The sequence below is a fragment of the Cupressus sempervirens genome, chromosome 11, assembly GCF_028749045.1.
Source record: "Cupressus sempervirens isolate cs-2001-9-10 chromosome 11, ASM2874904v1, whole genome shotgun sequence".
Classification (NCBI taxonomy): domain Eukaryota; kingdom Viridiplantae; phylum Streptophyta; class Pinopsida; order Cupressales; family Cupressaceae; genus Cupressus; species Cupressus sempervirens.
This window is the reverse complement of record NC_143128.1, coordinates 264,629,575-264,644,384: the sequence shown is the minus strand read 5'-3', so window position 1 is coordinate 264,644,384 and position 14,810 is coordinate 264,629,575. Positions and strand designations below refer to the sequence as shown.

Sequence of the window (14,810 nt, the reverse complement as noted above, 5' to 3'; positions counted from 1 at the left end):
ACAATCTTATAGTTTCAAGTGGGTCGCACCACTTTCATTTCTCCCTTTTATATTTCCTTATTAATTATTTTCCTTTTCTTGTTTAAATATGTAGGCTACTCAAGGGAATAAAGGATTAAATTAATTTTATTATTACCCCTTTGGTGAGCCCACCAATTATTTATGTTGAGTGCTCAAAACTTGTGGAAGGACTATTTTAATATTTTGAACCATTTGAAATGCACATCCTATCAATTTAGTCAACATCCTTTGACTAGTCTGCTTGTGACATGTGACAGCCACTTATTGTCTCGAAAATCCACACATGATCCCTACGAAGCTACATTGATTGCCATCTTAACATCAATGTAACCTCGAAACCCCTTAGGCAGTTTAGCCACTAACCTCTGTGAAGTCCCAACTAACCACTAGGAGCTAAGTGCACCATCAAAACATTTTTTCGCTAACAAGAAACTTGACCTACAACCTAATGATCTTGGTATCGACTACGATGCAACCTATTTGCATCGTCGATAGTCGTGCCCCACCTTCCATGTAGGTACTGTGCCTACATTACTAGGATATATGTCAAGCATGTCATGTCCATCGAAGGAACCCCTTTCACACCCACTTTCGAGAATGTTAATTTAAGCACTGAACAATAAATATTCTAAATTTGGGGATTTGAAAAAGATTCACCATATTACATGGGATCAAAATAATGTAATTTGGCACTATAATCAAAACCAAGTCAATCCTTAATACCACCAACTAGAACAATGACACCAACATTGCATCACCATACCAATATTACCTAACAAGCTATTTCTCGTAAGTTTTTCTAATATTATGTTTTGGTAATAACAGTGAATATCATTCAAACTTCAGATTATGTTTTATAAAATGCTCTCAAGACAAGTGATTTTTTTTTAATCAGATCCAGAGTTTGCAATTAGTCTACTTATCAAGTAGAATTTGTAAGCCAATCTCATATATATATATCTTTTGCTTCTAAGAATACTTTAGTAGGGCAAAAAAGATTGAATTCTATTATTTCTAATCAGTTTTAAATAACTTAGTTGACACTGGAACATTCCATTCATCAATGATAATCTATATATTCTTGTAAGTAGTTGAAGGTTGATTCAAATGGCGAAAACGTAGAATTATTATTGAATTGTTATTAAGTACATTATTCAAATTTAATTAATTATATTATTACTTAAAATTTGTTGTAATACTAATAATAATTTTTACTTTGGTAAATTACTAAATGAGAATTGGTAAGTTATTTTATAGATATTATTTTTTGTTTTTTGACTGATTAAGAAATGTTTATCTTTAATTTTTTATCTTAACTAAATCATAAGACTTTAAAATATTTATTTCTTTGGAAATTAATGCATGAATTTTTAATCTTATATTTAATATAAAAAAATTATATGTTAGTATTTATGTTATAATTCGAGAGAATAGACTAAGGAGATAAATGTATAACAAATATTTTAATTAATCAATCTACTTGCATTCATTTTACATTCCAATAAAGAGTAAAATTATCTAGGTTCTAGCTTGCTACCAAGAATAGGCATGCAAAGTTCACAATAGTCATTACTAAGAATGAGAAAAAATCTTTAGTTTGATCATATTATTCAAAACCATGCTCATATGTTACAAAAAAATGCTCATCGGACCATGTTATTCATATCACACACTTATATGTTACTTCAACATTTGTGTTATTACAATATTAAAGTTGAGTCAAATGTTACATGCTAACTTATTCAAAATGCTAATGAGAAGTTGGAAATAACATAAACGCGTGATGATGAACAACTATAGTACAAAAACTATAACTCAAAGCATCATAATGCTTTCACCATGAGAACAAATCAAATCCATTGCAAAAGCATAAAATCAAGAAAGTAATATTTGGATGATAAAATACTACAATAAGTTCTGAAAATCCCTCATAGTAAAGCTTTTTTCCTTGACTTATATTAAACCCTCTTTTGATTGGAACCAATTTTATCAGTTCAATCAATTTACAAAATAACATTCATTGTTATACTCCATATTGATATCATCAAGACCTACAAATGCATTGAGTTAATAATAAGAATAATTTTCAAACTAAAGATACATAATTGATTGAAATTCATTTCATATTTTCCTTAGCATCTCCACTTTACATTGTGTTCATTTATGTTATTGTTTGATTAAGATCAATAAAAGATACTTCCACATGTTTTTTAATGGTTTGTTGATCAGCTAGATCTGCAAAAGAAATAACATTTAACATATACCTTGAATAAAATTAAGATGCATTTGTAAGTTAGATACTAAAAATTATGTTAATTTCATAATTCCATTACCATATTGCACTTCCATTGCATCATTTTTTGTTGGTGTCTGATTGGATTCAATGGAAAAAGGTGACATGTGTTCTTGATTTTTTTGTTGATCATCTAATCCTACAGTAACATGAACATTTAATATGTCAGTTTTGATAAAATAAATTTACAAAGTAAAGACTAGTAATTTATTTATTTATGTTTTTATAATATCATTACCATATTTAGTTTGTATTACATCAATTGTTGTTAATGTTTGGCTAAGATCAATAGAAAAGGGTAATGCAAGTTGTTGAGCTTCTTGTTGTCATCCAAAGCTGCAACAAAATTCATATTTAATGTGTTAGCTAAGATAAAGTGTTCAAGTGTAAAATTAATTTACGTAATTAATCTAAAAACTATTAAAATTACTAGCTACATGTAACAGTTTGTTGAAAGATATAGGTGGGGATAATACTGAGCATTGATTTTTGATCTCTACCAATTAAATTTGATTTGTTTGTTTAAAAATATACAAAAGTGGTTAGAAATAAGAACAAAGGTTTTTTTTATAAAAGTAACAAAGGTATTTAACAATTAAAAACTTACCACTTGTAAACTGCACTTCGTCTATTATTGTATGGTTTAGATCAATGGAGAAAGGTAATTGACGTCGTAGAGTGCTTTCTTAATCAACCAAACCTATAATGACATATATTTAATGGATGAAATAATAGTAAGGAGTACTTTTATGTAACTTACTAAAACAATTTTTTTTAAATGCACTCACCTTGTTGCCTAATAATATATCTTTATTTTTCGATAGCTACGCCTAAGCAATTTGTGACCTTTCTTTTCTTTTGTTGCCTCACTTTTCACCATGTACCAATTTTGCAAAAGTGGAGATTAACTTGTATTGTATTTAGTCGAGTTGAGTCAGTCCTTTCTTCCTCAAGTGATAAGTATCTCCATCGGGTTTTCATCTTTTCCCTTCTCCCGCATTGTATGTTCGGGTGGGGTTTTCTTTATCATCACGAGTCTTTTGGGTAGTTTAGGACCTTACTCGATGAAGATTCTTGAATTATGATACTTCAGATGAACTACTTGCAGCTCATTTTGTTCCGGACATGAAGAAAGTTGAAATAGCGAAAAATCTAGTTTCGTCTTCTCTTTGGCGGGTTTTCGCACCCCGAAGGTGAAACTCCGCAGAGATTCACAAATGTGGTTTGAGAGTTTAAATGAAGAGAGACGAATTATGTTATGGATAGATTATTCAAGCATTGCCATGTTTTCACTGTGGGAATCATTCAAAGCTCACTAAGATGATTAAAAAAAGCATTGGCGGAAAACTAAGAAATAGCTTCTCCTCGGCGAGTTTTGAACCAAGAAGTCAATTTTCTGAAAAGGCATTTGTGAAAGGCAAAGTGAGTCAATGGGTCCCATCTTTCACTTGTGAAGCCAGTTTTATATTTTATAGAAGCTTAATGTAAAGCAATTAGGGCAGAGAAGGTAAAATGAGGGCGCAAGCAAAAAAGTGGAAATCGCCTTCTCCTCTGCGAGCTTTCTACCCTCAACAACAATTTTCCACAAGTAATAGAAAATTGTTCCTGCAAGCATGGTAATTGTGTAAATTGATCTTGGGATGTTTTGGGAAAAATGTTTGAAGCAAATCAGTTGAGTTTGAGAAGGTATTTTAAATAGAATCCAGTTAGGTGGATTTCTTCCCATGGAGTACTTTGTTTCTATTTCTCCGAAATAGGGTAAAAATGGGAAAGTAAGTTTGTAATTAAAGAAAGTTACCGTTGGGCCAACGGGAACAGTGAAAAGACAAGGAAAAATCCGTTAGAACCCTCACATTTACTAATTCAACAAATTCATTCTTAAATTCACTCGTGTCGCGTGGATCATGAAAATCAACGGACAGATTAAGGGTTCTTATATAAAGACAAACATAACAGATTTTCAAATTACCGTTTTCTTTATTAAACTATTATGTCGTTGTATTGAATAGTGCTCTCAAAAATATTTCAAAGTTACAGGGTTTACTCTTGGCACTATTCGCAATTGTTGAGTTTCAATTTGCCTCAATATCAGACAAGATGGCCACAAGATTTGTTGGTTTTGATGGGCTGGGTGGAGTTAAGTCAACATGGTTGAATATCACAGACACTTCACTCCGTTTCTTTGACATGCAAGACTTTCAAAGAAGACTAAGGACGGAGCCAATTCACCCCATAACAGAGAGACTTCGAGGAAGTGAATTGGTAGAGGCAGCCAGATTTCCAGTAGCAATACAAGCTCCAGAGTTGATTATTGAATGCATCAATCATTACAATCCGGATACAAAACAAATCTTACTTCCAGATCAAACAATGCTAATCTCAATTGATAGGAAAGCGGTGGTGAACTGCTTGCGGATTCCAGAACGAGAGGAGTTCTCTGAATTAACAATTGGAGGAGCTATGTTTGAATTCTCTCTAAAGAAGATGGTGTGGCAAAAAGAGATCATGAGTTCTTGGTTCCAAAAGCCAAGGGGAGCTAAGAGTAAGGTCCCTAAAACCCTTTTCGACACTGATCTCAAGCCTGAGATCATGGACATTCTGGTCCTCTTGCATTGACTTAAAGGTGAGGTACCAGCCTTTAATTTTGTAGAACAATATTTCTTTTTGGTACAAGTTATTTGCTCGGATACACAATATATTGACTGAGCATATGAGGTAAGTGAACATTTGTCTAGGGCTCTCAATGCAGCTAAGTTCTACAATTCATTTTATATGTCTTTTTTCTTGATATATATGTTGGCTTCCCTACAATTGTGGCCAGGACTTCCCAGATTAGAGAATTTCCCTGATGACGTGAAAAGCTATGAATTTTATCCATGCCTGCAATTGCAGAATAGTTATGCGGAGTATATCCGAGTAAATGATGCGTTCACAATGAGAATATGCAAGGAACTCCAAGGATGTTCGGAGCGGAGATTCAGTCCAGAAGGAATGGTGATCACTAGTCAATTTGGCAGTTATTTCATTCAATTCTCATCTTTTTCTTATTTGCGTCTTGCAACGTTTGATGGATTTCCTCTGAAGCTGCCTAGATACCCGAATAATATGATTGTACTCATTGAGATCGTGAGGCAAGCAATTCAGGTGAACGTATTGAGCGCCAATTTGAGGAAGAAGGGGTATGAATTCCCTATGAAAGTTGGGGCCTATAGTTGTGAGACTCGATCAGATGCTAAAAACATGGTTAAGACATTTGAGAACAAGTACAAGTTAGAAGAGTATGAAGTGGTGAGGCCTATGTTTGACCCAAATGGGTATGCCAGAGATGTGCTTCAAATTGGAAGCGTGATCAAGCATGTTACTACTGTGGAAGATTATTGGGCGGATTGTAAAGATGAGTTGGAAAGCCAAGATCAGGCTTTTGCTAGATTGATAGTGGATCAAATAAAGACATATGGCATTCACTTAGATGAGGAAGGGCTAGAAGATGATGGGCAAAATATGTATAGTAATACATATTTGACCAAATTGAGAAATACTCCAATCAGTTCTGAGCCATATGTTGATATGGAAGAAGACCTTGATGTTATGATGGGTCGGATCGTTAAGAGAACCGAAAAATGGGTCGAGTGGACAGCGAAAAAGGGCCGGAGTAGGAGCAAGACTACTCAAGCTTCTCTAGCCACTGCTACTCCCACTTCTTCTCAAAGTGCCACATCCAGTGTTACAACTACGGCTACTCAAGGACCTGCTCAATCTGCAGGAGGAGGTGACCAACCCCTGGAGAAAAACATTTCAATAGCTCCAACTTGCCAAGGCGGTCCTCTACCAGTTATTGGAGCCCAAGCTAGCACCGAAGAAAAGAGGACTAAAGAGCCGAAAGATGGTGTTACTACTCCAATCTCACCTCCTCATCTTACTGCTCCAGTCTCATCTCCTCACGTTACTCCAAATCCATATCCTCATCATAGTCGTGGTCCATTTACAAGCGCTCCCCTTTTGAAGCCAACTGGTTCCCCCATTCAGATAGTAGAGATCGGGGATGAACAAAGCAGTAGCAACGAGTCCACTGAATCTGACGAAGCTGCAAGGAAAACTCAAGAGGAAGAGAAAGCCCCGAGTTCATCTAGGCTTCTGTTTCAAGATCCAAAGAATTCTTTTTTTGCAACTATAGTGGCAGTGACTCCGGTGAAGAAGAAAATGTTCAGTATAGAGTCACTTGGGGCTACTTCTAAAGTGATTAGTACAAAGTCCTGGCTAGAAGACACCTTAGAAAGGAAGAGAAAGAGGAAAGAGGAGAGCATCCCTGCAAAGGATACTGTGTCTCAAGCAATTCACTTTGGGTCTACAATAGTGAAAGCTAAGAAGCAGAAGACTTTATCAATACTTGGGCAAGATCCAGAAACAGGACACTTAACAATGGAGGTAGCAAAGCCAAACAAAGCAGGGAGAATTGAGGACATGACACCTGATGATTTCACTTTGCATTTAATTGATCTTGGAGAGGCTAGACATGATACAAAGGTGGGCCTATGGAGATCAAGTAATGAGGTGATAGAAGAACAATTGGAGAGCCTCAAATTGTCGAAAATCAAGATGAAGGTCGACATTGAAGAATTGAAAAGATTTATCAAGCAGTTAGTTGTTCCATTGGCAACCATGTTACTAGTGTGCCTGCTACTGAGAACCCCACAGCAGGAGAAGTGAAAGCTTTCATCTCACAGCTTCAGAAAGATAGGCATTTTGGCCAAATCGGAAAAGAATGGATTGAGAAAATCAATGCAGATGGAGTTTCTCTGATCGATCAAATTGGAAATGTTATCCTTTGATTGGAAACTGAGAAGGATAATATCATATCTAATCACAATACTTTGGCCGCGGAGAAGGAAAGATGTGATGAGTGCATTTCCCTCTTGAAAATGATCATCCAAATGAAGGCAAAGGAGGCGGTTGAAGTGAAAATTTTGAAGACAGGGACTAAGCCTCTGTTCGAATGGCTTCAAAGCATGCAATTTAAGCTGGAGATGATTCAAGAGGTTGAAGAGGGACTCAAAGAAACAAGGGAAAAAGTGAGGAAGACCCAAGACAAACCATTCAAACTCATGCAAGGATTACACACTGACCCACAAACCACTGGGCAAGGGAAAGCTCTTATTGGGGTAGAAGTAGTGAAAAACAACTTCTCCGCATACTTGAGTAATCTATCTGGAATGACTTCAAGCAGTCAAAACAGAGTGGTAGAGTTGCAGACACTGGGAGGATATGTACACGTGGCTGCTGGAGAATTGACAAGTCAGCTAAATGCAGTGAAGGAGCTGGCTCGAGAGCACTCGAAGTGGCTCTTAAGATTCACTAATGTACATGTGTCGAACCACAAAGAAATGATTCCAATTATAGTTGTTGCTAAAGCATATAGAGCGAAAACTGAAAAAGGAAAGAAGCTCAAGTGATTCAGTTGACGTCCCCTTTTCATTTTTTGTTGAAATCTTTGCAAGTTTTATAAATTTTTAATGACAAACTAGCATCTTGCCATTTGTCATCCTCAAAAGATGAACCGATTAAAATTCCTATTGTAACGGTCATCTCTCAAACTCTATATGTATGAAGTTGAATAATTAATAAAAGGTTGGCAAATTTTGGTGTAGGATACTTGATGTTGCAGAGTCAATTGAAGAGTTTTTTATGTCAATTATTTCTTGTTCCAGTAAGTTGATAGTTGTTAATTAGTTGATTCTTTCTCTTAAACTAAGTTACAGTAGGAAGGAAAGGATTGTTTCATTCCTTTGTTTCGAGGTTGTGAATAAACCCAGTAGGATGTGTTGTGAAATATTCGGAGGACTCATTAGACCCTTTTTTTATTATTCCATTTACATCTCTGTTAATAGTTGTTGTAGATTAGTTGAATGCTGAGTGTATGAATTCATAGGATGTTTGAGTTCTATCATTTGGTTCATAGACTAGAAAGTTTACCCTGCTTGGATTAAATTCTGCTTGGGCTTAATTCGGTTTGCCTCTTCTGCTCTCAGGTTAAGAGCATACCCTGTGTTAGTTTTAGGATCAAAACATAATTCATTGCGTATTATTCCATAAGGGAGCTGTACCTACCAATTCAAAGAAATGCCAATAATCATAGAACGGCTTTTCAATTGTTGTAACCAGATATTGTTCATGATTTGGACACTAAATGTCATATTCTTAAGAAACAAGGAAGGACAAATCTATTTACCAACAGCTTTTTCTTTTTGCGTCCTATTCAGGGGAACTGGAAATTTTCACACTCCACAACTCTACTATTTAAGTTTCTAGATAGGTATTTGCACTTTTGGTGAGTGGAATGCTTTTTTTTCATTTTGATTGGACTAAACCATGGTGGAATTCATTCCATAGACATGTTATCTGAGCCAAGGATTGGTTCGAAATTTGGAAGATGAAGCAAGAAATGCATGAATATCTCTAAATCTATCAACAAATTGACTAAAAATATCTTTGTCATGATCACTAGTTGGTAAATTTTGGAGCAATGAATTTATATAATCAACTGATTTTTGAAACTTATCATTGATAATGCTAAATGAATTTTGACCATCTGCAATATTAACAACAATGTAAAAGTCAATAATATTGAGAAAAATCAAAAGTTTGTTAAGAAAAATGGTTTTGAAATTTAGTAGTTGTCTCACCTTCACCAACATTAACACCTCGAGAACATTTTGATTCTCTGAAAGTATACAACCATCTACCATTGAAATATGGAGTAATTAATGTTGAGAATCATAAAACCATTTAATATTTAATTACACAAACATATCATCATTACTAATGATATTAATTTCCAAACTAGAAATTCCTCTCACTTTCTCATCATCTACAACCAATGGATTACAAACTTTTGTAATTTAAAATGACTAATATAGTTAATTAAAAAAAACATTATTAAAATATAGATAAGTTAATCTTAAATCTTAAAAGATACTTACCAACAACTTCATTATGTGTGTTCCTCTTTAGAATATATAAAATCTTCAACACATGTTTGCACATGTTTCCTCTTTTTGCCCACTCACAATCACACACATGCAAATGTGGTCCAAAATTCCTAACATAATACCATTTTGTTGGAATAGTTTGACTTCTAACTTTATATGTGTTTGGTAGGTGACCATCTAGATAACAAGTTGTATCTGGTATTATTTTTTATCTCTCTAAAGAAGTTCTATAATATCTTTCCTTTTTGAAGTTGGTTAAAAATCCATAACTGCAAATATCTTTTATTTTTATAGAATGGCTCTATCTTATGGAGAAGTGTATAAATGAGCCAATCCATTCTTCTTGTGCATTTCCTAGAACGATCACTTAGATGTTGACTCTTGATGTGAGAGTGATATGATTCAATTGAGGCATTAGTTTCTTGATTTACATGAAGGAAGCTTCGAAAGTTTTTTGCCCACATTTCTATACACATAAACATTATATCTTAGCATATAGAATAAGCAATTTAAATTCTACAAATACATAAAAACTATAAAGAATAATTTTGTAACCTTACCAATGTGACTCTGATCATGATACCAATACTTCTGAAAGTAACCAAGAAATTCCTTCTCTTCTTTGAATTCCTCCATGAACTTTATTATCAAATGAGTAATGACATCTTCATTCTCACTCATTAAATACATTATCTCACCCAATCTATCAAATATTCTTGTTCCGACATCTTTATTTTTAACAAATCTAAATTATATCACACAATATGGAGTTATTATGTGATATATGTGATTTTTCATATATTCTAATGAGACATTAACTTACTTGTACACATTTTTCAACCATGCCCTACCTACATGCCAAATGCATAACAACACCCGACAATGAAAGGATAATCTACAAGACAATACATTATCAAAGTTCACAATTAAAATTCTACTAAAATGATTCTTAAATTAAAACTAGTTAATTCCAAAATTGGAGAAAAATATATTTGCAAACTAAAAATAACGAAATTACACTCTTATAACTATAGAGCAAAGTTGATAAAACCTTGATTGCTTCAATCTCAGCGCTAGCATCATCCATCATGAATGCATTGACATTCCAATCTTCTCTACATTGTTTCCCTCTTTTGTAAATTTCAGTTAGCCATTCATTTATATCCTCAACTTTGTTTCCAGAGGATACAGCCCATGCAACAAGTACACCAGCTTCTTGCTCATCAAATACAAGCAAAGTATATAATTGATACTGCATTTTAAAAATTATTAATAAATTAGTTTTTTATTCAAATAATGTTGATGATTAAATTAAAATCCACAAATAAAATTAAAATTGTTCTACTTACGCAATATTATTTGTTGAAAACGTGGAGTTCATTGCAATAAGCGACTCATGTGAATGCTTCACCATCATCTCTTGCATCCATGGTGTTTGGATGCCTATAATACATGGAATATTTTTTGCATTTTTTAATGTTTTATAGAAGAAGTTATCTTTCTCCTCTAAATGCCACAAGCATACACTTTTTGCATCATTTTCATTTTGTTGAGAACGTAGGGAACGTACTCGTTTCCATGCATTTAACGCATCCTTTCTTAACAAACATGTGTCCCTCCTATTCATCAACTTTTTGAGACCAAGATCTAAGTATTGTTTTTCACATATTGTGTTGATCCCCACACCCATCAATAGTAAGGATTCAATGTATGATTTGCATTCACTTGACAACCTTGGTACAAAACTACTCCTTGGATCACCAGAAGGGTCATCCTTTCTATGACAATATTCACCATTAACATCTTGATGACTAAATTCATTATATGTAACTATTGCAATATCTGGTCTACCATACATAACCCTAACATGAAAGTGTGTTTGACAACCCCTTTTTTGAATAAAATTGTGTTTTCTTTCCTTGCTTTTTGGTGAATTTCTTTTATCTAGTAGCCCAAAAGCATAATGATAACTATTTATACTTGTTAAAAATTTATTAATTAATATAATAAACAAAATAAATAATTAAGTGACATGCTTAATCAATTTATTAAATATAGACAAACCTTGAATACATCTTTGTGGCGTGTTTAGTAGGCTCTACCAAATTAGTCTCTCCAAAAAATTTACGTATAAACGTTGTTTCAGTACTTTCCAATAGACCTTCTCCTTTGATAAAGTGAGGGAGTCTCTCAAGAGGGATAGCAGCACACCAATCTATTTTTTGTTTACTATCATCTCCAATAGGTGTCCATTCAAGTTCATAACTTGAGAAATGACTTCCATCATTTGGGATGTCTTGCACACCTAACTTAATAAGTGATTCCCACTTATTCTTTCTACACATCCTGAAAAATATGAATATTCTTAATGACCCTTTATATTATTTAAATAAAGTTTCTACAAAAGAATAATTTTCTTGCTATAAGTATGGACTAAAAAGAACGACAAAACTAAAAAATCTTGAAGCCCCTATTTGGCTTTAAGTGAGGTAGTTGCAATCTAACATGACAAACTAAAAAAACAACTCTATAATTATTCAAGTGGTAGTGGCTTCTAGTATGGCTCTACTAGACAAGCTAATATATTTTTTAGGTATACTAAAATAAATAACTAATTATCATATTCTTCACAAAAGTTTAAACCTTTTCTAAGTTAAAACATGAAATTTTTGAAATATGGAGAAGTAAATGTAGTTGAAGATTCAAGAATAAAATACTAAAACTTCATGCAAACATTGGTGCTCAATTACAATTTTTCTCTACTTTATGGATGTAAAAGCTTATGAAAGTAGAATATATTTAAAAATTATATATTACCATGTGTCAAAACCTAGATAATTGAAATAAAAAATTCAATTGTCATTTCATATTTTTTTACTATACTCTAATTATTTAAACAAATAGAAATTAGATTTTAAAAACTTATATAATAAAAAAATGATCTTATAATAAATAATTAAAAATTAATATAAATAGAAGTGTATTTGATTGATTTCTCTTCATTATTTGGAATAGTTTGATTTTATATATGTGGATAACATAATCACACAATTTAATTAGATAGTTTTTTAAACATTAGTCAATTCAAGCTTAGTGGTCCTAGAATATAGTATAAGAGATGTAAAAAATAATGCAATTTTAGAAAAAATTTAAATATTACGGGCATGCATAAATTTATCAAAGTGAAAAAATAAGGGGATAATTAGAAAGAATTTTCAAATTAGATTAAATGTATGTTTTTCAATGAACATTTTAGATCACATTCTAATTATTTAAAATAAATAAAAGTTAATTTAATTAAGTTGTATACCACATATAAAGCCTTCCATAATAGAAAAATAGAAATCAAAACAAATATAAGTGTTTGACAAGTTCTGTTTATAATTTAGAATTGTTTGATTTTGTATGTATGTTGGTAACATAATGACATAGCTTATGTTATGTAGTTTTCAAATTTTGTCAAGTCAAATTTGAAGAAAATGGTGAGAATTTATATTTCAATTAGAAGATAGATATCATATAACTTATAACCCATTGTAGGGAAATCATTGAACAACGTGCATAAAATAGAGATGTAAAATTACAAATTATGTATTTAATAATTTTGTTTATTTTTTAGATTATTTTTATTTTGAATACGTACACATTTTTCTATTGATATAGAAACTAAATTTTAAAAGATAATTTGAAACATGATTACTAATATTTTAATAATATTATTTTTTAATATTTATTTGTAAAATATAAATATTATTATTAGTTTTAACAATATTGTAATGTATATTTACCAAATTGAATATTACTTTGATTTTTTTCTCTAATTTATAAAATATAATATTAAAGAGAACAAAAATATAACCATCTATTTTTTGTGTGAAAATTTGTTAACATATAATTAAATATTGATTGCCAAATGTCAAATCTAACATCCGACTCAATCTATAACAATAATTTTTAAAAATTATCTCAAATAAAATACTATAATATTAAATAATAGAATTCAAACTTTAATAAACATAAAAAGAAATACCTGACAACTGAAGAGCTATAGCAATATGTAGGGTCTAATACACATCAACAACAATATGTAAGGTTGATACACAATGATATTTATTAAAACAATTTAAAAATAATATAAAAATTTCACTAAAATGAAAAAAACTATTAATAATAAAAATCTACTCTTAAAGAAAATATAAGCATTATTACTAACATTACTACAAATATTGTAACACCTATTGGAGATGATAGTAATACCATATTCTCCAAAACTTTCAAGCTGAACAAGATATTTAAAACATCAATTTTTAAACCCTAACTTTTGTTAACAATTCATCTCGTGTATTACACATTGAAAAGAAAAACAGCAAAAATCTTCTCATGGAAGTCTCTAAATTAACAAGCAATGAAGACATTCTAACTTTGAAAGACCTCATACTCTAAGATTTTAAGGGAATAAAACCCTAATTTGAAAAAGAAAAGAAAAAATAAAAAATTTCACCTCTAATGATTGTATGTGAATGAATTGGACAATGTTTTTATGTCGCAAATCCAATCGTTTCTAAAGAACAGAGCAACTTCTACAGCTTCGGTAAATTATATTGAATTTCATAGCCATGTTTGATGTCAACTATTGCATTTTCCAAAGCATGATTTGGTAACCATCCATCAGGGCAACAACAATCACCGACAAACAACAACAAACTAGAACAATATCCCTGAGCATGAAAAAAATTGACTAGAAATGACTAAAATTCTTGATTTATAGATTAGGCTTCAAGGAAATTTGGCGCCATTGACATTTATGGTGGTAGGTAGAGGATAAGGTGGGAGAATATGGTGTGACGTGTGAAAGGCGTTCCTTTGATGGACATGACATGCTTGACATATATCCTGGCAATACAGGCACGGTACCTGCATAGAAGGTGAGGCACGGCTATCAACGATGCAAATAAGTTGCATTGTAGTCGGTACCCATGATCTCATCCTAGCGTAACTTCATAAAACCTTTTCCTAACTGCCAGATTCAACTATCAACTCATGCACACGCCACGTGTCTACCATCGCCAATTGTCCGCCTCAAAATTTGTGTCGCATGGAGCTTGTTCGTTCATTGTCAAGTTCCACAACTACCTCCTAGTCACACACAAACTTGGATAAAACCATCCTTTTAGAGTGCGCCGACAATACATCATGTTATATAGTGGGACCCACATGTTCAAATTCCTTTTCATGTCTTAAAGCATGAAGCTTTAGACACTTAAGCGTCAAGTGCCAATGTATAGAAAAAAAATAACTTTTAACCCACACACAATGTGGGATATAAGCTTTCAGCTTATCTCTGTGCACTGAGCCTTGCACCGTCCATTGCATTCAAAGACCTGCGACCTCCCCCATCAATAGATGCCTCTGTGTTTACTTTTCTAGAGCAAAACTTATGCTAGCTTGGCACATTCCCTTGCATATTGCATCTCCTCATTTCAAATGATATGGACTCTATTCATTCACAG

General features: G+C 32.5%; 1 protein-coding gene across 2 annotated transcripts in view; it reads right to left on the bottom strand.

Annotated features, from left to right (window-relative positions):
* Positions 1–1,891: 1,891 nt before the first annotated feature.
* Positions 1,892–14,810, bottom strand: part of LOC149529149 (uncharacterized) — a 98,994-nt gene continuing 86,075 nt past the window's right edge. The window contains exons 7-10 of one of the 2 annotated variants that reach the window (XR_016358735.1): positions 13,331–13,364; positions 2,553–2,650; positions 2,355–2,453; positions 1,892–2,256 (exon numbers count right to left, since the gene is read on the bottom strand). Coding sequence is in view for 1 of the 2 variants with exons in the window: in XM_089809945.1 (XP_089666071.1) it covers positions 2,583–2,650; positions 13,331–13,364 (102 nt within the window). In the remaining variant the exon portion in view is untranslated. Of the gene's footprint in view, positions 2,454–2,552; positions 2,651–13,330; positions 13,365–14,810 lie in introns of both variants that reach the window. The other variant, XM_089809945.1, reaches the window with a different exon arrangement.